The sequence below is a fragment of the Pongo pygmaeus genome, chromosome 18, assembly GCF_028885625.2.
Source record: "Pongo pygmaeus isolate AG05252 chromosome 18, NHGRI_mPonPyg2-v2.0_pri, whole genome shotgun sequence".
Classification (NCBI taxonomy): Eukaryota; Metazoa; Chordata; class Mammalia; order Primates; family Hominidae; genus Pongo; species Pongo pygmaeus.
In genome coordinates this window covers 47,376,298-47,398,529 of record NC_072391.2, presented here as the reverse complement: position 1 = coordinate 47,398,529, position 22,232 = coordinate 47,376,298, and the positions used below count along the sequence as shown (strand labels likewise).

Here is a 22,232-nt window from a genome sequence, read left to right as displayed (position 1 = left end):
TGGAGTGCAGTGGCACGATCTCGGCTCACTACAACCTCCGCCTCGTGGGTTCAAGCAGTTCTCTTGCCTCAGCCTCCCGAGTAGCTGTGATTACAGGTGCATGGCACCACGCCCAGCTAAATTTTTTTTTTGTATTTTTGGTAGAGACAGGGTTTCACTATGTTGGCCAGGCTGGTTTCAAACTCCTAACATCAGGTGATCCGCCCACCTCGGCCTCCCGAAATCCTGGGATTACAGGCGTGAGCCACTGCACCGGGCCAACTCCATCCTTTTTAAGACGTTGTTTCTCTCATGCAATACTGACAGCCTAGTTTGGAGGCCTGGAGAAGACCCAGGAAGTGTATCAATAGGAATGCAAGTATACGGACTAGATGGACTGAAATAGTCTTTGAATCTCGAAAACACAAGGCATTGTCATCACCAAAAGCTCTTCACAGTTTAAGCTACGACAAGGCTCTCATTACTTCATCTTTAGAATAGTTGCCATACTAAACAAATGATATAAATTGTATAAGATACATCATTACATTTCACAGAAGTATGGATTTATTGAATACCTGTTTTTTCCAAGATTTGGGAATAGCATTCTAAAAGGGTGTTCTGGAAATTCATTTTCTGTAAGCATCAAAATTAGGACTCCATAGTAAATAGGTAGAATAACTTTGCCTGTAAATACATGCCATCTTAGTAATTTCTAGTTAACACTAAGCTGTGGCTTAGCAAGCTCCAGTAATTGCCTGTTTTTCCTTTTGAAGCAGATTACAGAAGTAGAGCCACCAGGGCGTTTGGACTCCAATACTCAAGACAGGCTCATAGCACTGAAAGCAGTAACAAATTTTGGCGTTCCAGTTGAAGTTTTTGACTCTGAAGGTAAGTGTCTCCAGAGGGTTTGATTGAAACACTTCATGATGTAGGCAGTCAAGATTTCATGTCTCATAAGTACAGATTAACATAGCCATTCACCACAGGAAGATCTTGGCTTACCAAGTTAAATGAATGGGTATGGCGTGTTGATTTCATTTCAAGCGGATTACTCTTTTGAAGGAAGAAGGCTAACCAATAATTAGCAAAGCCCTAGAGCCTAGGATACGGTTTACTGCACAAGATCAAACACAAGTGTGTCTGTTTTCTTCAGTGTGTTCTTCTTCTTACCACACAGAAGCTGAAATATTCCAGAAGAAACTTGATGAGACCACCAGATTGCTCAGGGAACTCCAGGAAGCCCAGAATGAACGTTTGAGCACCAGACCCCCTCCCAACATGATCTGTCTCTTGGGTCCCTCATACAGAGAAATGCATCTTGGTATGTTTTGCCTCCCATAAGAGGAGAGTCACGGGATGCTTCAAAGAAAAAACTTCTTGAGTACAGCGGTGATGCCACTATAGAGTAATGCTGATGTGAATCCCAGGGAGTTTTTTTGTTTTGTTTTTTTGCATGTGTACATTTACTGTTCTTTAGGATGCATCTATCTAAAGGAACCATGCTTCAGTATCTGGAACTATCTTTGTTTTTCTTTTTAGCTGAACAAGTGACCAATAATCTCAAAGAACTTGCACAGCAAGTAACTCCAGGTGATATCGTAAGCACGTATGGAGTTCGAAAAGCAATGGGGATTTCCATTCCTTCCCCCGTCATGGAAGACAACTTTGTGGATTTGACAGAAGGTACGTGCCCTGTTTTCTCTGGGAAAGCAGAAAGCTATGGTGACTACAGTCATCCCTCAGTGTCTGCCCAAGATTGGTTTCAGGACCCTGGATTTGGTATTTACCCCACAAAGATAACAAAATCTGTAGATGCTCAAGTCCCTAACATAAAATGTATTTGCCTATACCCTACACGCAACCTCCAGTATACTTTAAATCATCTCTACTTATATACTTCATAGAATGTAGTTAATAGACTGTATTTTTTATATTCTTTTCATTGTTTGTTGCATTTTTTTAATTGGGTTTTTTCCCCAAATATTTTTGATTGGCAGTTGGTTGAATCTGCAGGTGTGGAACCCATGGATAAGAAGGGTCAACTGTAAAAGGAACATTTGTCTGTTTTTAATGTATAAACTACTCATAGTTTTCTTTTTATCTTGTCTAAAGAATTAATAAAAGATTTCCTGTGTGTGCAGAAGAGCCACAATGATAGCCTGATAATGCGCCTAGTCTTCAGCCTTGGATGTGGTAAAGAAGGGCTCTCAGCAGTTACGCTTCTGGATGGCAGCTTGACTTTCATGTCCCCTTTTTAATTAAAAGGTAAAAACAATGTTGAATTAAGTGATGTCTTTTTCTTTCAGACACTGAAGAACCTAAAAAGACGGATGTTGCTGAGTCTGGACCTGGTGGAAGTTGAGGCCGCCTGGTATTTGATTATATATTATGTACATACTTTTTCATTCTTAACTTAGAAATGCTTTTCAGAAGATATTAAATATTTGTAAATTGTGTTTTTAATTAAACTTTGGAACAGTGAATTTGAATGTTCCAGAGGTTGGACTTGGTAATAAAGCTGGACATGGGACTCGTGAGGAAGGAATGTGCTTGGGGCTGTTGCCATACCTGCGCAGCATTCTTTCAAAATAGTGCCTTCCCATGCTTCTTCCTTATGTCCCACAGACAGGACCATCACTAAGAAACGTTCTTAAAACGGCCCCATCCAGTGAGATTTTCCGTTATACGAACATACTTGAAATAATTTTAGAATGTACTACTGTGGTTCTGCCCCTGCATACCCAGTGGGAATGATGCCCTTGTATGGGTAATTAGGCACCTCCCACCCACCCCCGACAAAAGCACACTGGGAGTTTTATAGCACTGTCACATGGCTAGTGTTCTTTTTTGGTTTTTTCCGTTTTTTAAAGAGTTACTTAGTACTATAGCAAAGTAATAAGCCAAATAAGATAAACTAAGTCATCCTTGAATACATCAGGGGATTACCAAAAGGTGACATTTCTATTTACTGTTTATCTGAAATACAAAGGTCAAGTACCCAAGCAGTTGAACTCTAAGTAGTATTCCACAAGATTCATGGCTCCCTTTTATCAGCAAGCTGAGATAAATGGTGATTTTGCTGAATCTGTATAGAACCTGTTATACACAAAGGAAAAAAATCAGGATGGAAAAAAATCAGGATGGAGATAGCCTTGTTCAGTGAACAAATTAAGTTTGAAGGCCCTTATACAATCCTTCTATAAATCACCCGGGCAGGAAGCCGTTTGATTTCCATTTTCCTGACTTTGAAAATTAATATTTAGGAAGAACAAGTAGGGTAAAGGAAAATTCATTCCCCTCAAAAGACTTAAAATCTTATGCTAAAAGAGTAAAATTTTCAAGTTGTTTGAGTCTACTTTTAATCTCTAGTGAGTTCCTGAGGACCAAGAAAATAAATTTAAAATACCTTCAGATATTTGAGTTTTTCAAATTGCTAATTTAATGTAATGTATAAAAAGCAGCTAAATACTGGTACTTTATAAAAATGAAACAGCATTTTGAAACAAATGTTACAGATCTATAAATATTCATTATATAGAATAAACCCTAGTTACTTGCGTGCACCACCTCAAATCATATTTCTTTACACTGACCTATTATATACACAAAGTATACAGTGGTTAATGATCTTCTCTTCTGTTAGGAAATTTCCTCAAGCCAGAAAACTTCAGGTATTATTTTCACCAGTTAACTCAGGAGAAATATGTAAGGAAGTCCTTGACCCATGGAGAAGGTCACTGTTAGATACATGTTTCTGTCATAAAACAAAATGACACCAGTAAAGAAATTACTTGGTAATTTAAAAACAAGTTCATAAAAAGAAAATAAATACCTGCAGGTAATTTTTATGGTCAGTTATATTCTGTAACCTGAACACTGAAAACTAAAAACTTACCAACTATTATTATCTGAGCACAGCACAGTGCTTTAATTGGAAATAAAAATGCATGAGTGGTAATCAGTTATTTGTTAAACTCCCAACTGGGGTTTCTGTTACTGAAGAAAAAAACAACTTACTTAAATATTGCAAGAGTACAAATATGCTGACCTCAGAGAGGCCCAGTACACTGATGTGTTTCCATATTAGCAACAGAAACTTTCCTGACTTGCCAGGAGAGCCCCCACTGGGCATCCCTGGTCACTGCTAGATCTTGAGAGCACAGATTTCAGTATAGTATTCATGTGAAACCAGCCCCTCATGTAAAAAGTTGGTGTGTAAAAAAGGCAACTTAAGCGAGCCTAATTGCCCTTACCAGCATTGTTGCCATGAAATTCCTTTATATAGCAAGTTCTTCTGTTCATACTGATTCCAGTTATGTGCAGCACATCAGAGCTGCCACTAGTCTACCCAGCACCTTTGTGCAAATTAGAATACACCTGCCCTTCCTCGGGCTGATAAAGCCACACATGACACAGCACAGGCAGACAGGTTCAATTTTCGTCCCCTCCACCGCCACCCGCACACTTAGCTGTACTCTTAATTTGCAGCCAGGGGGCAACTCATCCCAGGACCCCAACAAGTCTGGTCAGTCACCCAATCTGCAACCCTGTATAATCTTGTAAAGGCTCCTGTATGCAAGACTTTTTGTAGAACTTCACAGGGTTCATGGTGACACCTAGCTAAGAATCCCTGCTATGCAGGGAAACTGAGTGCATTGGAAATCCTGGCGATGCTCTGGTGATGAGGCCATTGGTTAAGTCAAGTCTTCTGGTTATGAAGTCCATTCAGAAAAAGGCACGGGCAGTTTGGTCATTTCTCACCCTGTTAACAGGTTGAGTTTCAATTCCTTGGGAAGTTGAAGCACAGTAAGACACATCCCCAAAACCTGGCTTTTTGCATTTGCCTTGACTCATGCAGTTTCAGAGCAAGAATGGCTCAGCATTTGTGAGGGGGCGGGCTTCCCAGATCCAGGAGCCTCTGCACGCACCCATGCTGAGTAGATCCTTCTAGTTTTAAAGGTCTCCAGAGTTGGCTGTGAAGACTAAAGGAAAAAAAGAGATGCACTCACAGGTTGTCCAAATTATCTCTAAACAGACTCCATTCCTTTCCAGTAAGAAAAGTAAGATATAGTTGAAGGACGGCAGGGGAGAACGCAAAGATGTGTGAGTAATCAAGAAGAGCTGAAAGGCCGCACCTTACTTTCAAAGCACCTCTCTCCAGAATGCTTGCCTCACAAGCTGCCTCATTCAAAGGCAAGGCTCTTCTGCTCCCTGCCTTCTTGCTGTGACCACATTCCTCATTCCTCAGGACTCTATCCCCACAGCCAGCTGACCCCATAAGCTGACTCTAGACAGTAGTCCTCCTTACATGTCAGTGGTTAAAAAGGCAGAGCATACACTGGAGGGAAGAGATTTATGTCTAGTGTCTAAAAAGTCATTCAAGAGGATAAAAACCCCATTAATGTATTCATTTAAAACAAACATGCCAGACAAGGCAAAAAGTAACAGTGTTAATTATGGTGTTTTTCTCTCTACTGTTTGAAGCCGTTTACAGATGTAAAACACCCCTTTCAGCTTCATTTACCGGAATGCCTCTGTGAGAAATGCTGTCATTGCCAGACCCACCGGGGAGAGGGAGTCTCCAATCCGTGCTAGACAGCTCAGCTTACTCCCCCTTGGTGTCTAGAAAAACAGACCTCACTTGTGCGTGCCCACAGGCCACTGAGGTGGGCGTCTATTTTCATCACATGCTAAAGTTGCCTCCATAGCACCTCAGGGAACAAAGATCTGAAAGTCAGCCCTGAACCATTGAACATTCTCCAGCTGGCCTGGAAACTGTTACAGACCAGGCACAGAGGTTCTGGCCTCCCCTGCGCATTATGGCTCAGTGGCTGCTTCGAGCCAGAATCTGGTGCATGTGTCTGAGAAATCCTCCAGTGCAGGTCCAAAGAAGCCAACATGCACAGCCATCTGCGTGCCTTTGGGATTGGCGTGGGACGGAGTCTTCTCCTGGGCTTGTTTCAGGGAAGGAGATTGGCTTCCCAGCCTTTTCGGAATCCAGCAGGAGCCCTCAGTTCAGCCCCAGCCCCTGAAACTTGGCAGTGTCCGTACAGACAAAGTAAGTCCTCAGCTCGCCTTTGCCTTTGACATTGATCAGGCCACGGCATTCACAAGAGTACCCGAGGCCCTGGAGGATGGTGCAGGTCTCCTCGGTAACCTGAAAAGGAAGAGAGACCTGTTGTCTTCAGAGGCGGGAAGAACACCTATCGTGGTAGGGACAGATAGAGACTGCCCAGGCATGCAGCCTCCCTTCCCTGGAGAGTGTGATAGCTGGAACCATGGCTGCTGGGTGAGACAGCAGCTCTTAAGCCCAAGTCCCCTCACCTCTGGGGAAGATCTTTTCCCCCTAGTCACCAGTTCCCCGATGGGTCTTTACCTGGATTTTCCCAAGTTCTCCAGTGCTCTCCATTCGGCTGGCCACGTTGACTGTGTTTCCCCAGATGTCATACTGAGGTTTTCGGGCCCCAATCACTCCAGCAATCACAGGCCCATGGTTTATGCCTGAAGATGATGTTTACAGTTACCCAAGCGTGCAGACAAAGCCTCAAGCTTCTGCCCTTAGGGGAGGCCAGAGAATCCATACCCCAGCACAGGACGCGGGGACAACTAGAGTGAAGGCTGGGTTGCTTCCCAGAGTCACTGTGATGCAGTCGGGCTTGGGGTGTGAGGAGGGCATTCCCCGGCCAGCTCTTTTTCAGACTCAGAAGCCAGAAGTCTGGGTTTGATGTTAACACTTGTATTTGATGTAACACTTGTATCTGCTAATCTCCCTTTTAACAAAGAATACTTTGTTAAAAGTATTAACAAAGGCCTGGCTTTGAGCGCAGGCCCGCAACTATTTAGGTTTAGTAACTTTGCTTCCTTCTCTATATTTTAAGGTCACCTGTTTACAGACAATAATTTTGGTTCTCTGTTTTCTGTAGTTACATATTATTAAAACTCTCAATGGTAACTATATGCTAACTATATACTTATGCAAAACGTCAGACTAATTGTCCAACTGCTGAGCTTGTCAGATCAGAAGGATTTCTAAAACCTTTCATAATAGATGGCGAGGTGCAGCTCTGCCGCACAGACTGGGTGGACTGGCCTAGAGGCAGGGGCTCCCCACCGCCCGGGCTCACCGACTCGGAGGCGGAAGGAGTTGAAGGAGTGCCTGTTGATGCCATCCAGCTTACTCATCAGGGCGATGCTGAACTCCACCATGACACCAATGTGGGCATGCTGCCGCTCCAGCTCCTGCGGGACAGGCTGTGGGTTAGATCCTTGCATCTCCAGAGCCCCCAGACCTCGTGGGCCCCAGCGCGCCACTCTTGTTGAGGATCCCCACCACTAAAATCCTGGCTGAGCCCTACAAGCACCTGTGCCCCTCTGCCAGGACAGGATAAGGACACACCCTTTAGGTAAGGTGACAGGTCACCTTTAAGTGAGGACAGTCAGCTGAATTTCCCCTCTTGGGCTTGAGTACCTGGTTCTCGTGCCCTGAGGTGACACTGAGCCCTGCAGCTGCCATGTACGTGCTGCCGATGGTCTTGATCTTCTCCACACCGCTGAACTTGGGCTTCAGTAGGAGCTGCAGGCAAGAAGGAAGCAGTGAAGCAGCCGCCACTCCATAGCCACAGCCAGGCTACCCCCGCTCCTCAGGAAGGGTGTGGGGTTCCTTCCACCCATTGCCGCCTCTCGCACACACGTCTCATGGCTGCCCTGCCAGCTGAGCACATGACTAAGCATGGTGAGGACATGGCCCTTGGCGGCTCCTGCTCTTCCTGTTGTCTCCGTCCCCACACTGTCTTCCCTCTTCCCTTCCATCTGTGTCTGCACAGAGCAAACACAGCATTATCTACACAGGAATGTAGATTCTTTGTCTCCAGCAAAGAATTCAACCCAAACTGATTTCCTCTGTTTGGCTTAGTTGATAGCGTGGGCTTAGTTGGAAATGAAGCTAAGGGGCCTGAGTCGAATCTTAGCAAGCTACCCATCACAAAGAAGATGCCAACGAAATATTTGCTGCACAAAACAGAATGAAAAAGAAATGTGTACCTTTATATTCTGTGTAATGTATGTTCCCCCCAGGCGGGCCATGTCGTTTTTTGTTGTTTTTTTTTTTTTTCTTTTGAGACAGAGTTGTGTACTGTTGCCCAGGCTGTAGTGCAGTGGTGTGATCCCAGCTCACTGCAACCACCTCCCAGGTTCAAGCAATTCTCCTGCCTCAGCCTACCAAGTAGCTGGGATTACAGGCGTGCGCCACCAAGCCCAGCTAATTTTTTGTATTTTCAGTAGAGACAGGGTTTCGCCATGTTGGCCAGGCTGGTCTCTAACTCCTACCCTCAAGTGATCCACCCACCTTGGCCTCCCAAAGTGCTGGGATTATAGACCACCTTGCCCAGCCCTATGTCACATTTTTAAATTGGGTTTTAGGATGGCAGGTGCCACCGCCCTTCCCTCCCCAGCATGGGTGGGGGCTGCTGCACAAGGCTGGGCTAGAGGCTGTACCTCGTCGAAGTCGGCAATGATCTCATTGAGCAGGCGCAAGCACTCCAGCCCTTCTTTGTTGACATCACACTCCGTGTAGAACACTTTAAAGTCCGGTACGGAGGCAAACATGACACAGACGCAGTCATAGGACTGATGGTACCAGTCCTGGATGGGAAGAAACCGGACCTTATACCACTTCACCTCTTGAGGGGACAGGGGAAGAGTGGCAAGGCCTCAGGAGCAGATGGCACTGAACTGGCCAGCCCAGCTTTCTGGGAGTGGGGAGGGGGACGGGCTGTATGAGGTTCATGTGGCAGCTGTTACCGGGTGATTAAGAATCAGGTGGCCAGGGAGGGTCAGGCTCAGGTTGGTTTTTTGCTCACAGAAGCACCATGGGTGCACGTACACATGGGCTGAGAACCTCTGCAGTAGTGGAGGGTAACAGTTGGGAGGTCTTCCTTCTCACTGGGCCTCCATTTCCTATCTAGAAAACTTGCTACACATAACTGGTAGAAGTACAGACATTTTCATCAGCGCAGGATGTCCAGATCACAAACCCCTGAACACACATTTCATCCTCGCCACAAGCCTGTGGGGAAGTGCTGTCAGCCCATTTTACAGAGGTGAAGACCAAGGCCTGGGAAAGCAAGGTGCCTTGCCCATGACCACACTTGAGCCCAGGTCCCTGACCCCAGGCCCATGCTGTCACGGCTGATTCCATACATTGTCGCCTGGGCATCCCGGTGAGGCCAAGACCTGAGGAAGCCAAGCTCGGCATGCACTCCAGCTCCACACCTTCACCCTACGGACTGCGCCTAGACCCTCTGCCTCCCTGCCGCCGCCCCAGCCCCTTCTCAGCACACCTCGTTTAACTTGTCACCAATAAAGTGGGCGGCCACGTGGGCTGGCAGGACGTTCTCCAGAAGAAGGCGGTTCACATTCTCCATGGTCTCAAACTCCTCGTGCTCGTTCTTGAACTTCTTCTTCCATAGGCAGTCCAAGCGGCAGTAATAGTCTATCTGCAAACGGCAGGAACATAAGCGCCCCGTCCGCAGGTGAGCAGGGGCCGTGTTGCTGTGCATCTCCTAGCCAGGTCTGTGTCCCTGGCATCCTTGGAGCCTCTGGCCAGGGGACCAATGCTTTCCTGGCAGGACTCTGGTCTTTTCTGCTACTCCACATGAGACCACCCCACCCCATGTCCAGATGGAGGTGAGGAAAATTGGGCAGAGCTTGGGCTGGGGGCCAGCCTCCATACCTGTCTGGAGAGAGTGAGCAGGGTGATGTAGAACAGGACCAGGTAGAAATTGGTCATGGTCTTCAGGTCCTTCCAGGAACAGCTAGGGGTGCCGCTGAATGCGAAGGGAGGCCCAAGTCACTCCCAGCACTCACCACCCCAACTCACTGAGTCATGCTCTCCAGGTGCCATGCACACCCAGGGGAAAGGGAGAAATTGATTCTAATGGGGTGGGTGGAAAACAGGACAACTTCAGGGTATTATAAAGGGGGGAGGGGAGAGGTGGGCAGGGAGGTGGAGGAGCCCTTGTGGGAAAGACCTCTGATCTCACCCCTGAATAACCAGAATCAGCTGTGATGACGGCCTGAAGGGAGCCCAGAGCTCCTGGTGAGCCAGGGTCAGTGGCAGGTGGGGTGGGGTGGATGGGTGGCTAAGGATTTTGCAGGTGCTTTGTGGGGCAGACCCACAGGAGCAGATTCTGTTCTGGGTCCCAGGCTTCCAGCTTTTTTGTTTAGGGGGGCCAGGTCCGCTCCTTAATCCACTTGGGACCCAGAACCCCTAGAACCACACACCCCAGCCCTGCCAGCCTCAGGTATCACCACCTGTCCAGGAAGAGATGGAAGCAACTGCTCCTTCCAGAACTCGAGACCCAGGATGTGGCCCTGAGAGGCACAGAGCTAGAGTTGCAGCCTCCTTCCCTCGCCACCACTAGACTGGCCTGGAAACAGGATGACCCGGTGGCCTCTGTCAGACCAGGGACTTCCTAAAGAACCTGCCAGTGAATTCCTCGGCTCTGAGCGCTGGAGACCATCTGCCAGCCCCGCCCTGCAAGGTGCCCACTCCCCATGAACACAGAAGCCCTTTGGTGCGAGCAGGCACCAGATGAACAGGCCACCATGGGGATGGGGATGGGCAGGGCCCCACCTGGTGGTGCTGTTGGGCTCAGTGAGGTTGCCCAGGCCTTGGCCGCAGCAGTCCCCCTGCCAGCATGGGGAGAGGTTGAAGAGCACCAGGTAGGCCACCAGGGCCACTGTCAGCAGCACAACCTTTGGCTCCAGGCTCATCCTCAGGAAGACGGAGCAGGCGATGAAGCCCAGGACACAGCTGCAGGTGTAGTACTGAGGGGACAGGGTGTCACTCAGGACAGGGCCACCCCACCACCTACTCTCGCCTCCAGCCCAGCACATACCACAGAGCCCCACTCCCCGCACCTCAGCATCACGCTCTTGCCTTACCACCTTCTCAACAAAAAACAATGAGACCTAAGAGTGTCCAGTGTTTTGTTGTTCTCACTGTAGTTTTATTTCTTATGAAGTGAGCTCATTTAAATGGGAAAAAACATAGTATGCAGGTGCTGTGGATACAACAGACCACAGTCAAGGTCAAGGCCGGAGCGTGCATGCATCCAAGCTGCCTCCCTGAGTTTTTGTGAGCTTACCCTTCCAAAGGACCTCTGCCCTGCTCAAGACTGTGCTGTGGCTCCCCAGCCCCCAGAATAAAGACCACGCTCTTCACCCTGGCATTCCTGCACCTCCCAATCTGAATCAAGCCTGCCCCTGGCTCCATCTCCCAGTTCTCCCCACTCCCTTTCCAGGAGACAACCCACCCAAAACCCCACTGCTCCCAACACACGCCTCGGCTTTTTCCCACACTGTCCCTTGTCCCAGAACCTTTCTGCCCTTTAGAGTCCAGCTCACTGCACCGCCAGCCTCTGAAGCTGTGGAGTCTGCTGTCTGCAAGGCCCTCCAGGCAGACCTTGACCTCTGCCATCAGCCTGTCTGGGCCTGCCCTGGCGCCACCACTTAATGAAGCCCCTCCTTGAGCTGCGCATACTCGTGTATAAAACAGCGACAGGCCTGTCGGAGAGGAAGTGCCCTGACCAGAGACCCCCACAAGGCCAGATGCTCCCCTCACTCCCTGCCTACCTACACAGCCTAGACCAAGCCCGCCAAGGCCAGGACTCCTCACTCCGTTGGGCCAGAGGCCAGCTGGGCCCATGGGACCCTGCTTTCCCAGCTCTGCAGGAGAGGCTGGTCTCAGCCTCCACATGCTGTGCTCTCAGGGGTCAGCACCCATGCTTTGAGGGTCCAAACTACACCTCTGGCAGCAGCAGCCCCACTCTGAATGAGGCCACGGAGCCAGGCCTGGCGCACTCACCGGGAGGGGCTCGCACAGGGCTCTTGTCTTGCTGCTTGCGGCCGGTAGGCCTGTCTCATTGCCAACAGGCAGCTCTGGGACTGGGAAAGGCATCAGGGGCTGTAGAGGAGACAGGTCCCCATCAGAGTTAGTCCAGGGACAGGAACGCTGGAACCTGCCCAAGCCATGCAAGGTGGGCCCCAGGCAACCATGAGTATCACAGCAGCCTGAGGTTTCGTGTTGGGCTCAGCTCTGAGCACAGCTCAAGCCACCATGCTGACTCCCCACAGCAGCTGTCAGGTTCAGAGGGCAGAGGGGCTAGGAGATGAGGGCGCAGTCACCCCCAGAGCGGCAGCGGCCAGGGGGAGGGGCCGGGACCAACATTTTCAACCTCCCCAGGTGACCCTGAGGGAGGTGGTCACAGGAACACATTCCAAAAACCCAGGGTCCAGGGCAGAGAGGAGAGGGACAGGCCCTAGCCCGGGATGCGGGGTCTGGGAGGGAGGTGGACAAGTGTCCCGCAGGCTGCTTTCTGCAGCACTGAGCCTCTGAGCACCAGCAGAGGAGCAAGGTTCATCTCCAAGAGGGGAAACTGAGTCTCAGAAGGGCCGTGAAGAATGAATGGGATGTCAGGATGTGGTGGCTCAAGTCCCCACATCCTCCTGGGGCTGGCCACACAAGCTCTCTGGGCCCCCAAAGTCCTCATTTGAAAACCCAAAGGTGAGGAGCCCTGAGTCTGCAAAGGGGAACCCCCCACATCCACCTGCTGAGCTCGGGGGAGAGGTCAACCAGAGGCAGCTTTTAAGGCCACATTGTAGGCGTCCCAAATCTGGAGGTCTCCCTCTACCCAGGAGGCCTGCCTCCCCACCCCAGGACCCACCAGGTTGATGATGGCCACAGTGAGCAGGCTGCCGATGGTCAGGACGGCCAGGGTCAGCCTCAGCAGGGGCTGCGTCTCCACCCTCTCAGAGATAGTGCAGAGCGTCCCCCGGGCTGGGCAGCACCTCTGTGGGGTAACAGGGTCAAGTCACCCAGAGCCAACAGCCTGGGCAAGGAGGGCTGGTCACTGGCAGCCTGGGGAGGGGTACCCTCGGAAGAAGCCTCCAGGGCACTCAGGAAATTGTCCCCGAGGCAGGAGAGATGGGCACCCAACCTTGACCAGAGCAGGGGCTCAGCCTGGCCAAGCTCACCAGGGAGGGCTCCTAGGCAGGCGTCCCGAGGCAGGGAGGGAGGGCCCACGGGGCCAGAGCTCCCCACTTACCGAGAACTTGGTGGCAAAGCACAGGCCCAGCACCAGCCCCAGTACACAGGCCACCAGCCCGAAGGACACACCCAGTGCCGCCGTCCTGGAGAGGAGGGGAAGAACCTCAGTTCTGCCTAGGGCCTTCTGCCCACGACCACCGCCCCCACCAATCCTCCGGCTCACAGCCACCTGTCCCCACCCTACCTGGTATTCTGCCCACAGCAAAGGGGACGTGTGAAAACTGTGGCCCAGCTACCCCATGGGCAATACACAGGGCCCAGCTAGATCATGAAGACCGAGGTCAAGACCATATCACTCTTTTTGGTCCAAGTGTATAAGAAATGAGCAATGTCTCTGCAGCCTTTAGACTCAGAAAAAACTGTAAAAACGCGTTCCCTATTATGTCTTTTTTTTTTTTTTTGAGATGGAGTCTCGCTCTGTCACCCAGGCTGGAGTGCAGTGGCATGATCTCGGCTCACTGCAACCTCCGCCTCCCAGGTTCACACCATTCTCCTGCCTCAGCCTCCCGAGTAGCTGGGATTACAGGCGCCCACCACACCCAGCTAGTTTTTGTATTTTTGGTAGAGATGGGGTTTCACCATGTTGGCCAGGCTGGTCTCAAACCCCTGACCTCGAGTGATTCACCCCTCAGCGTCCCAAAGTGCTGGGATTACAGGTGTGAGTCTCCACACGCAGCCTCCCTATTATGTCTTTATTAAGCATAGCCAAAACCACAATCCTGGTCGATGCTTCGGCCTAACTGCTCTTCTAGAAAGCACCAAGTAGCTGACCTTAGATCCCCCTTCCCTCTGACTTCACCCGCATCCCTATACCCCACCAGCAGGGCCCTAGAGCCAGAAGCATGAAACTCAGTGACTTTTGGATAAATCATTAACTCTCTGTGCCTCAATTTCCCTATATATAAGAGAGAAAGGATGGCGCCTACAGTTTTCAGAGTCTATCCTCCTAGCACTCCAAACACCTAAGGCAAGGGCTGTCAACCAAAATGCCTGCAGGCCACACATATGACAGGTGACTGAGGAGAGTGACGTTAGGGAGTAGGGAGGCCTGTGGCAGAAAACACACATTGTATTAAAAAGAAGTGTTGGTAACTCAAGGTGTGCAGCCACAACCTCTGGTCCAGTTGTTAGGACCCCAGCAGCCGACCCCTTCCAGCCCAAATCACACAGCTCCTTGCAGGTTCACAGTCACCTTCCAGCCTAGATCCCAGCAGGCTGGACCCCCACACCCCTCCCCGCAACTGACCTGGGCATGAGCAGGACATGGACGAGCAGGATGCAGATGAAGATCAGGCTGGCGCAGGCAAAGTCGTGGCGGGCCCGGGGGATGGGTGCCAGGCGGTACTGGGGGCAACAGGGACTGTGAGGGGTGGCCACCTGCAGTACCACTTGCCCACCCTGCCTCCAGTGAATCAGCTTTAAAAAAAAAAACACCTCCCTGCTGGCACAGTGGCTCACACTTGTAATCCCAGCACTTTGGGAGCCAAAGAAGGAGGTTCACTTGAGCCCAGAAGTTTGAGACCAGCCTGGGCAACATAGTGAGACCCCATCTCTATTTTTAAAATAATTAAAACCCTCCCACCCTCCTTCAGTTCCAGGTGATGTTACACTTGGTAAGTTTCATCTGTTTCCATTCTCAGCTTTTTCCTATTTGAAGACAATGCCTTCCCCTGCCCTACGCCACCCATCTCTCTTTCCAAGGTCCCTGCAGAGCTCATGGCCCCAGGTACATGGACAGGAGCCAAGTCTGAGCTTCCGGGGCTATCCTCACCTCAAACCAAGAAGCTGGCAGGTAGGGAGACCATCCTGCCCCCCGACCCCCACCCAGGCACCATCGCAGGATCACAGCCCCAGAAGGGTTCCTGCTGCAGGGAAGGAAAGCAGGCTTGGTGGCCCCGGCCACACTGGCCACACTCTGCCAGGTCACTTGGCCAGCAGGTTCCCTCGTGACCTCACCTAGGAAGCCCCCAACTCAGGGAGCCACACCTGAAGCTGGGGACAGGCTCTGAAGCCTCTGAGAGCCAGTTTCCTCTCTGTGAAGTGGTATAGCTGCACCCCTGGGCTGGCCGTGTGACGGTTAAATTATATAATGTGGGTGCCGAGGATGCTGCCAGAACCCAGAAGGTGCTCAGTTTAAAGAAATGGTCATTATCAGTACAAAAAGCTCGTAGCAGCAAGACAGGACACTGATAACTGAGCTTTGGGTTCTCGTCTCATTGCAAGGCCAGTGCCGTCAGCCTGAGGCATCCATGCCAGGATCTGCTAAGGCTTTGGCACTGGACGGAGCAAAAGTCTTGCAGACCCATGGAGGCAAATCTCTGATGGTGCATTTGGGTCATGGAATGAGGCCGACAGGAGAGAGAGCCAGGCTGGCGCTGCACTGGCCCCGCCCCTGCCCCCGCCCAGGAGCAGCTGTGGATTCTCAGTGCCCCTCCCCTAGCTGGTCTTGGGAACGCAGGCTGCCTCATGACCTGCGCCCCCCACCCCACCCCAGGCCTGGAGACCCCGTCCCTCTGCGGGGGAGGCTGCTGGGGGCCCTCACCTCGCGCTCAAAGCCCTTCTCCAGGAAGATGGACCCGAAAGTGTAGAAGTCGTCGGACTTGGAGCAGCAGGGCCTGTGGGCGGGGGCAGCTGCGGTGAGATGGGGACTGGGAAGGGGTCCATTCCCTCGGGAGGTGGCAGCAGGCAGGGGGAAGGAACAAGGCTGGGCCACCAGGCATGGGGTATGAGATGGGCCTGCCCATATGGGGGACCCCTATCCGAGGGGGAGAGGAGAGGGGGTTGGACAGAGGTCTCAGACCTCACCTCGTGGAGCTGAGCCCCTCGATGGCTGACAGCATCTCATCATCGTACGAGTCATCCTCCGACCGCCCCTTGGGGGACATGCTTCTGGAATCAGATACCCACAACTGCATCAGCACAGGGACCACCTCCAACTCTCCCAGAGGAGGGTGTGGACATAGACACCAGTGGGGTCCTAGAACCTCAGGTGGGATGGTGAAGGAATGGGTGGGTCCAACTGAGGCCCAGAGAGGGCGAGTGAGGACTCAGCATTGCCCAGCATGGCCCGGCTGGCCAGCAGCCAAGCCAGAGGCAGAGGGCAGACCCAAGCCCCAGTCTAAGGCATCTTCGGCTACACTCCCAGGATTGGCATGGGGACCAGGACACCCACAGGCATCTCCTTCCCTTGCACCGACTCCACTGACCCCGCCAGGGCACCACACAACAGGTGCTCCATCATATGGCCATGTAGAAGGGCCAGGAGCCAGGAAACTCTGGTTCCTAGAAATGCTTTGACCCAAGCCCTGGCCAACTTCACAGAGGTCCTGGGCTGGGCCTTGCGGAGCTGCCCACTGGACAGAGGCTGGTCAGGGCAGCCTGCTTGGAGGAGGTGGCCGCAGCAGGACTTGGCCAGGAGGGAAGGGCACACACCTGTCTGGGGTCCGGCGGTGGCGCTGGGGAACGCTCTGAAAGGGAAGGGAGGAAAGGATACAGTCATTCTCCAGAACACTGGGCCCTGAAGGCCACTGCTGGGCCAGGTTCAGCCCCTCCAGCACTTGATACACAGGACAAGGTGTCGGGATCGTCCAAGCCACAGACATCCTGACTATAGCTAAGCGTGGTCCAGGCATCAAGGAGGACAGGGATGTTCCTGGCCATCCTGGAGTATTCTCCAAATGCCTTTGCTTCCTCTCCAGCCCCAGGAGGTGGGGCAGAGGCTGTGGCCATTTTACAGATGGGGACAGTGAGGCTGAGAGGGCAGGAGATCTTCAGCATTCACTCTCCTGCTCCTGGCTTGGGGCCCCAATCCCTGGCTCTCTGGGCAGGAGGGGGACCTACCTTAGGCCTCCGCCCGTTGGGGACGGGGGTCTCACCACTGCTCACGCTCTCACGGTGGTTGAGATGCGCAAAGGGCCGTGCCGCCCCCCAGGACTCGAGGTACCGGGTCATGCGCACTGACGCCCGCATCTTCAGGGCCGCGTCTCCCTTGGGCCTGGGGAGGTGTTGGCTGGGCGGGGGTGGCTGCTGGCTCTGCGGGCAGACATGGACATGGGCCTGTGCCACCTCCTCCCTTCTCGGCCCAGGAAGGGGCCGCCATCCCCATCCGGCTCTCCCTGAAGTGTGACGCCGCCCTGAGCCCGTGAAAAAATAAACAGCAAAGAAGTTGCTCAACCCGCAGTCCCCTTGGAGAGCGGCTGCCCTTGGGGACTAGCCAGCCAAAGCCTGGTGCACTCTGAGGCCAGGCCATATGGGGTCCCAGCTCAGTGCCCTGGCCCTGCCCCAGGCCGAGAAGAGGCTAGCAGGTACCCACCACTGTACCCAACCCCATACCCTGTTCTGCCTCCCCAGGGAGAGAGGCAGGGCTTGGGTCCCAAGCCGGAGGCCCCACTGCTCTTGAGGCTCCTTGGAACCAGAGAGTCCCTGGGGCCTGAGCACCCATCAGCTCCTCCCCAGGAGGCGCCTGGGAAAGCCACAGGCACCCTACCCTGCCCTCCCACGTGGGGCCAGCACGCGTTCGCTCCTTCCTGTGGGAAGCAGCCAGGAGGAAGAGGGGTGCTAGCCACCCCGAGAAATGGCCAAGCCAGAGGCCAGTCAACCCCCAGGGCAGCGATCCAGGGAGTTCCACTTGTGTGGCCCCCAACCACAGATGGCACAGGGCCATGACCTGCCATGTGCCTGCGAGACCCAGCCTCATGCTGGACACTCAGTAGTTCAGCCAGGCCCTGAATGCACAGCCAGCCCTACCCGCCCCCACTCATGCCACAGACCTGAGACCCCCCCGCCCCGCCGATCCAAGAACACATGCCTGAGGCCTTCGCCAGTTGGGGTGGCCAGACAGGACTGGAAAAGGGACAGGGAAGAGAAAGACTCGCAAGGCCACCAGAGATGAGCTTAAGCCGGCTCCAGGTCTGCTGAGTCTCTCCTTAGCCCCTGAAACATTCCTCTGCCTCCGGAAGTCCTGTCTCCTAGGGCCCTGCAAACACCCCATGGACAGGCCTCCACAGCTACAAGCACTCGCTGAGCCACAGCGCAACTTTCCTGGAAACCTGTCACCTCCTTTTGGGATAGAAACATTTTTAAGCCCTTAGCTGCATCTATCTGCCTAGCCACGGGAGCCATGTGGAATTCAGCCTTGGTGAGTGTCCCAGAGCAGGAAGAGCGCGCTGACCCTGTGGTGAGCAACCTGGTGGGGGTGGGTGCGTTTCTCTGTCCCCTCCTCCATTGTGGCAACTCTGCCTACACAGCACCTAGCCACTCGAGTTCCAGGTCACTGGCACTTAGCAGAGAATCCAGACACCCCAGCCCCCTGAGAAACAAATAAAAAGCAGAAACAAAAATCAGATTCCTCAGTTCTGAGCAAACACATGCCTACTCGGAATGGGCGTGGCATTGGTATGAGCCACACGGGGGCAGCTGCAGCCACCATCCAGTCCACAGGAGCCCACCTTGCCCCAGCCAGGCCACGCAGCGATGGCGTGAGGCAGAGCCCATAGAAGCCAGTGCAGAAAATCCACCTCCATGTCAAAAACAGGAGCTACAGACGAGCACCCTGCACACAGGAGGGATGTCCCCAAGGTAGGAAAAATGCAGGGTGCGCGACCATGGGGCCCGCCACTGCCACCTTAGCAAGAAGGGTGGGGGGACTCGCAGTTCACTCGGTGTCCATGAAAATCCCTGTGGAGGGAATATGAGAAACTCACTGCACAGGTCCCCTCTGAGATGTGCCGGCTGGGGACAAGGACTCTTTTCTACAACACGCCCTTCACACCTTTTGAACTTTCAACTGCGTGGCTGAATAAAGTTAAACAAAAAAAGAGGTGGGGTAGGGTGGGGTGGAGGGAAGGTGGGGCTGCTAAATAAATACAACTGCCCAGTTGAGTACTGCGTGCACACTTATGCGAAACATAATTTACGGTTATCTGAAATTCAAGTCGGCCCAGGCAGCCTGCAGTTTTCCCTGCTCAAATTGGCAGCCTGCAGTTTTCCCTGCTCAACCTGGCAGCCTGCAGGGGTGGATTTTGGAGCCTCCTGGGTGAGGAGCTCTGCTTCACTCATTCAAGGGCTATCTGAGCACCAGCTTCGAGCTGGGCATCCATCTCAGCACGGGGTGCGGGGCTGCAACCTGGAGAGGAGGAGCCCCCCGGCATGGCACTCACGCTGACAACAGACAAGGAAAATGGATAAACAAGCAAGGGCATTAGGGACGGAGGGAGGAGTGTTCTGAGAGCAGGGACCTGCGGGTGCCACCACGCTGGTAGTGGAAGGGCAGGAGGAGACAGGTGGGGTGAGGGGGACAGGAGAGCAGGGGAAGGGGCTTGGAGGGGTGGGGCCAGGGCCGGGGTACAGGGCGAGGATCAGGGCCCTATTCTAAGAGGGTGGTGGAGTGGGACATAGGTACCGGGAGGGGTTTTCCCAGATGCTGGCTCAGTACGGATGGTGCAGCACTGGGGGTGCTGGGGGCAGAGTGAGGCCAGCAGATGTGTAGGGAGGCTCACAGGCCAGCCCTTGGTCCCCCAGGGTCTGGCAGTCGGGCCAGCCCCAAGGCATAGCCAGGACCAGAGTGAAAGGAGCCACTCGCTGGCTGGGCCGACATTCTTGAGCAAGCCTCAAGGATGATTCACAGAGCAGTGGCCAGACGTGCCGGACTCCCTCAAGCAGGCCAGGGGCGGGCAGCAGACAGGCCAAGGTGGGCCCCACCTGGCCAGGGCAGTGGAACTACTTCCCCCACCATGGGGTCCTGGAGCCACCAGGGGACCTGCGGTCAGCACCCAGGACACTCAGAGGCTCCTGCCCAGTCAGTGGCTCCCAGGCTACTCCCTGCTTTCCTGAGTTTCATCCAAAGCTTGTTTTGAAAGTGTGTCTCTCGGAAATCTGGGAGATTAATAAGCACCTCATGGAAAATAAACCAAGAGTGACGAGAATACATAGAATGCTGTGACGTGCCAGGCACGCCGCAAGGGCCTCGCTCGGATTAGCTCCTTCTGGTGAAGCAGGCGCTGTTTTCCCATCACATAGAAAAGAATGGAGGCCCAGGGAGTGGCTACTCGGTGCCTAGAATGTGCCTGGGAACAGGGAGCTCACTCCTGCCCAGGCAGGGCCCTTCCCCACCTCTCCCTCCATGGGGGTCTCCCACAAGGTGCAGGCCAGGCTCCCCAGGGCCCCTCCAGTCCCTCCGGGTCCCCCCAGCTGCGGCCTCCGAGCCCTCGTACCCGGGGGTCGATGACCAGGTAGGTTCGGATGTTCATCTCCTTGAGGTAGGGGTCCCGCTGCTGCCCGTGCCCGTCTTCCACCTCGTACGCCTTGTCCAGGTGCTTCAGCGTCGCCTCCGTGATGTGCACACGGCTGCGGGAGACCCAAGTCAGGCAGAGCCTTGGGGCCCAGAGAGGGCTGGCATCCACCCAGGGACGCACAGCAGGCAGGCCTGGGCCCCAGGCCAGCTTTTCTACATTCATCTCTCCCTCCACACCTGACCCCAACCGCAGAACCCTCCATCCACAGCCAGCCCCAGGCCTCTGTCCCTGCCGCTACCCAGCCCAGCCTCACCCGGGTACTCCGGCTGCCTCCATCCGGTTGGCCAGGGACACATCGTGGGACCACACGTCATACTGCCATTTGCGCAGCCCGATGACCCCGCACAGCACATTCCCCGAGTGTATGCCCACACGCATGCTGATGTCCACGCCCGTGGCCTCCCGCACCTGCCTGGGGCAGAATGGCCCAGTCACCCCAGCCCTGCCTAAGCCCTGGGACAGGGTGAAGCTCCCAGGTGTGGGTACAGGGCAGCGTGTGGGAACAGGGCAGGCGCTCAGTCCATGGGAGAGAATGTTCTCAGCCTGATGGGGCTTCCTCTTCAGGAAGAGCTGAGTGCCCCATCCGCGGGAGCATACAAGTAGGTGTGGCCATACCTGACCTCAAGGGCTAGGTAGGAGGGAGGAGGAATTCCAGCTAGTCACTACAGCCCATGTTGATGGACCTAAACTACCATCACTGGGTGTTTTCCCTGCCCAGCAGCACTGGCTGGGTTTTAAAAGTTTACTGGGGGCCGGGTGTGGTGGCTCATGCCTGTAATCCCAGCACTGTGGGAGGCTGAGGCAGGCAGATCACCTGAGGTCAGGAGTTTGAGACCAGCCTGGCCAATATGGTGAAACCCTGACTCTACTAAAAATATAAAAATTAGCCGGGCATGGTGGCAGGCGCCTGTAGTCCCAGCTACTTGGGAGGCTGAGATAGGAGAATCGCTTGAACCCAAGAGGCAGAGGTTGTGGTGAACCGAGATATGCTCTGGGCAACACAGCGAGACTCCATCTCAAATAAATAAATAAATAAATAAATAAATAAATAAAGTTTACTGGCATCTACAGAGGGTGTCCAGGAACCACCCAAAACCTAGCATAGACAAGGAACACAGGGGCCCAGACCATGGGCACCTTCTATGCCCCAATCCCTGGGAAGCAGGGGCCCTGGGAGTTGTTGGCACCACTGAGCACAGGAGCGGAGCCCCACGGGAGAGCTTCCTTGGGGCACAGGGGACCCCCAAGACAGGAACAGAGCCTGAGTCCCCATGACAAGCAGTACCACGTGTCCACCAAGGCTGGGCACTGACCAAGCCTTCCAGGGTCAGAACCAGAGGCGCACGAGGGCCTGTACAACCTCCGCCTGTTACAGGGCAGGGGCCAGCCTGAGGTCACACAGGCAGTGATGCAGGCCACGCCCCTCCAGCTCTGCCCAGGCTTCTTTCTGGCAACACCAGCCACCTATGGCAGGACTTCAGGAGAAGAACAGGCTGCAACACGGACTGATGCCCAGGATGGGCAGCCCCACCGGGCCCTGCTCTGCCCCACACTGGTCAGCCTGGCTGGGCCTGCCTGGCCCTCTCCCCATACAGACCTGTCAGCAAATTCCTCCCACAGACCCCAGCTGCTCAGAGCCACAGGGGACCTAGAGGGGAGCTGGGGGTCTCCCCGCAGCCTCAGGACCAAGCCTGACTCCAGGATCTTCACTGGGGAGCAGGAAGCAGATGGAGCCTTGGAGTTGACCCCTGGGTCTGAAAGGTCCCCCAGCTGCCTGCCCTGAAGCTTCCTGCTGTTGCTAAGACCCCATCCTTGAGGGGAGCAGAGCCCACCGCCCCGACCTCACATCA

General features: G+C 53.5%; 2 protein-coding genes across 28 annotated transcripts in view; one reads left to right on the top strand and one right to left on the bottom strand.

Moving 5' to 3' along the window:
- Nucleotides 1–6,934, top strand: part of BRD7 (bromodomain containing 7) — a 54,514-nt gene extending 47,580 nt beyond the window's left edge. For 2 of the 18 annotated variants that reach the window (XM_063655045.1, XM_063655040.1), the window contains 5 exons: nt 759–870; nt 1,160–1,303; nt 1,522–1,665; nt 2,289–2,353; nt 5,467–6,934. In XM_063655045.1, coding sequence (XP_063511115.1) covers nt 759–870; nt 1,160–1,303; nt 1,522–1,665; nt 2,289–2,344 — 456 coding nt within the window. In that variant the 3' untranslated portion in view covers nt 2,345–2,353; nt 5,467–6,934. Of the gene's footprint in view, nt 1–755; nt 871–1,159; nt 1,304–1,521; nt 2,520–5,034 lie in introns of those variants that run through there. The other 16 variants (XM_063655044.1, XM_063655041.1, XM_054452921.2 and 13 more) reach the window with 13 other exon arrangements.
- The window catches only part of ADCY7 (adenylate cyclase 7), a 73,542-nt gene continuing 54,707 nt past the window's right edge, over nt 3,398–22,232 (bottom strand). For 9 of the 10 annotated variants that reach the window (XM_054452915.2, XM_063655033.1, XM_063655034.1 and 6 more), the window contains exons 9-26: nt 20,636–20,794; nt 20,302–20,434; nt 16,931–17,122; nt 16,523–16,557; nt 15,896–15,979; nt 15,633–15,705; nt 14,337–14,434; nt 13,089–13,173; nt 12,708–12,833; nt 11,849–11,947; nt 10,616–10,809; nt 9,713–9,806; nt 9,321–9,476; nt 8,476–8,622; nt 7,451–7,555; nt 7,107–7,221; nt 6,359–6,483; nt 3,398–6,139 (exon numbers count right to left, since the gene is read on the bottom strand). In XM_054452915.2, the coding sequence (XP_054308890.2) occupies nt 5,993–6,139; nt 6,359–6,483; nt 7,107–7,221; nt 7,451–7,555; nt 8,476–8,622; nt 9,321–9,476; nt 9,713–9,806; nt 10,616–10,809; nt 11,849–11,947; nt 12,708–12,833; nt 13,089–13,173; nt 14,337–14,434; nt 15,633–15,705; nt 15,896–15,979; nt 16,523–16,557; nt 16,931–17,122; nt 20,302–20,434; nt 20,636–20,794 (2,167 nt within the window). In that variant the 3' untranslated portion in view covers nt 3,398–5,992. Of the gene's footprint in view, nt 6,140–6,358; nt 6,484–7,106; nt 7,222–7,450; nt 7,556–8,475; nt 8,623–9,320; nt 9,477–9,712; nt 9,807–10,615; nt 10,810–11,848; nt 11,948–12,707; nt 12,834–13,088; nt 13,174–14,336; nt 14,435–15,632; nt 15,706–15,895; nt 15,980–16,522; nt 16,558–16,930; nt 17,123–20,301; nt 20,435–20,635; nt 20,795–22,232 lie in introns of those variants that run through there. The other variant, XR_010124442.1, reaches the window with a different exon arrangement.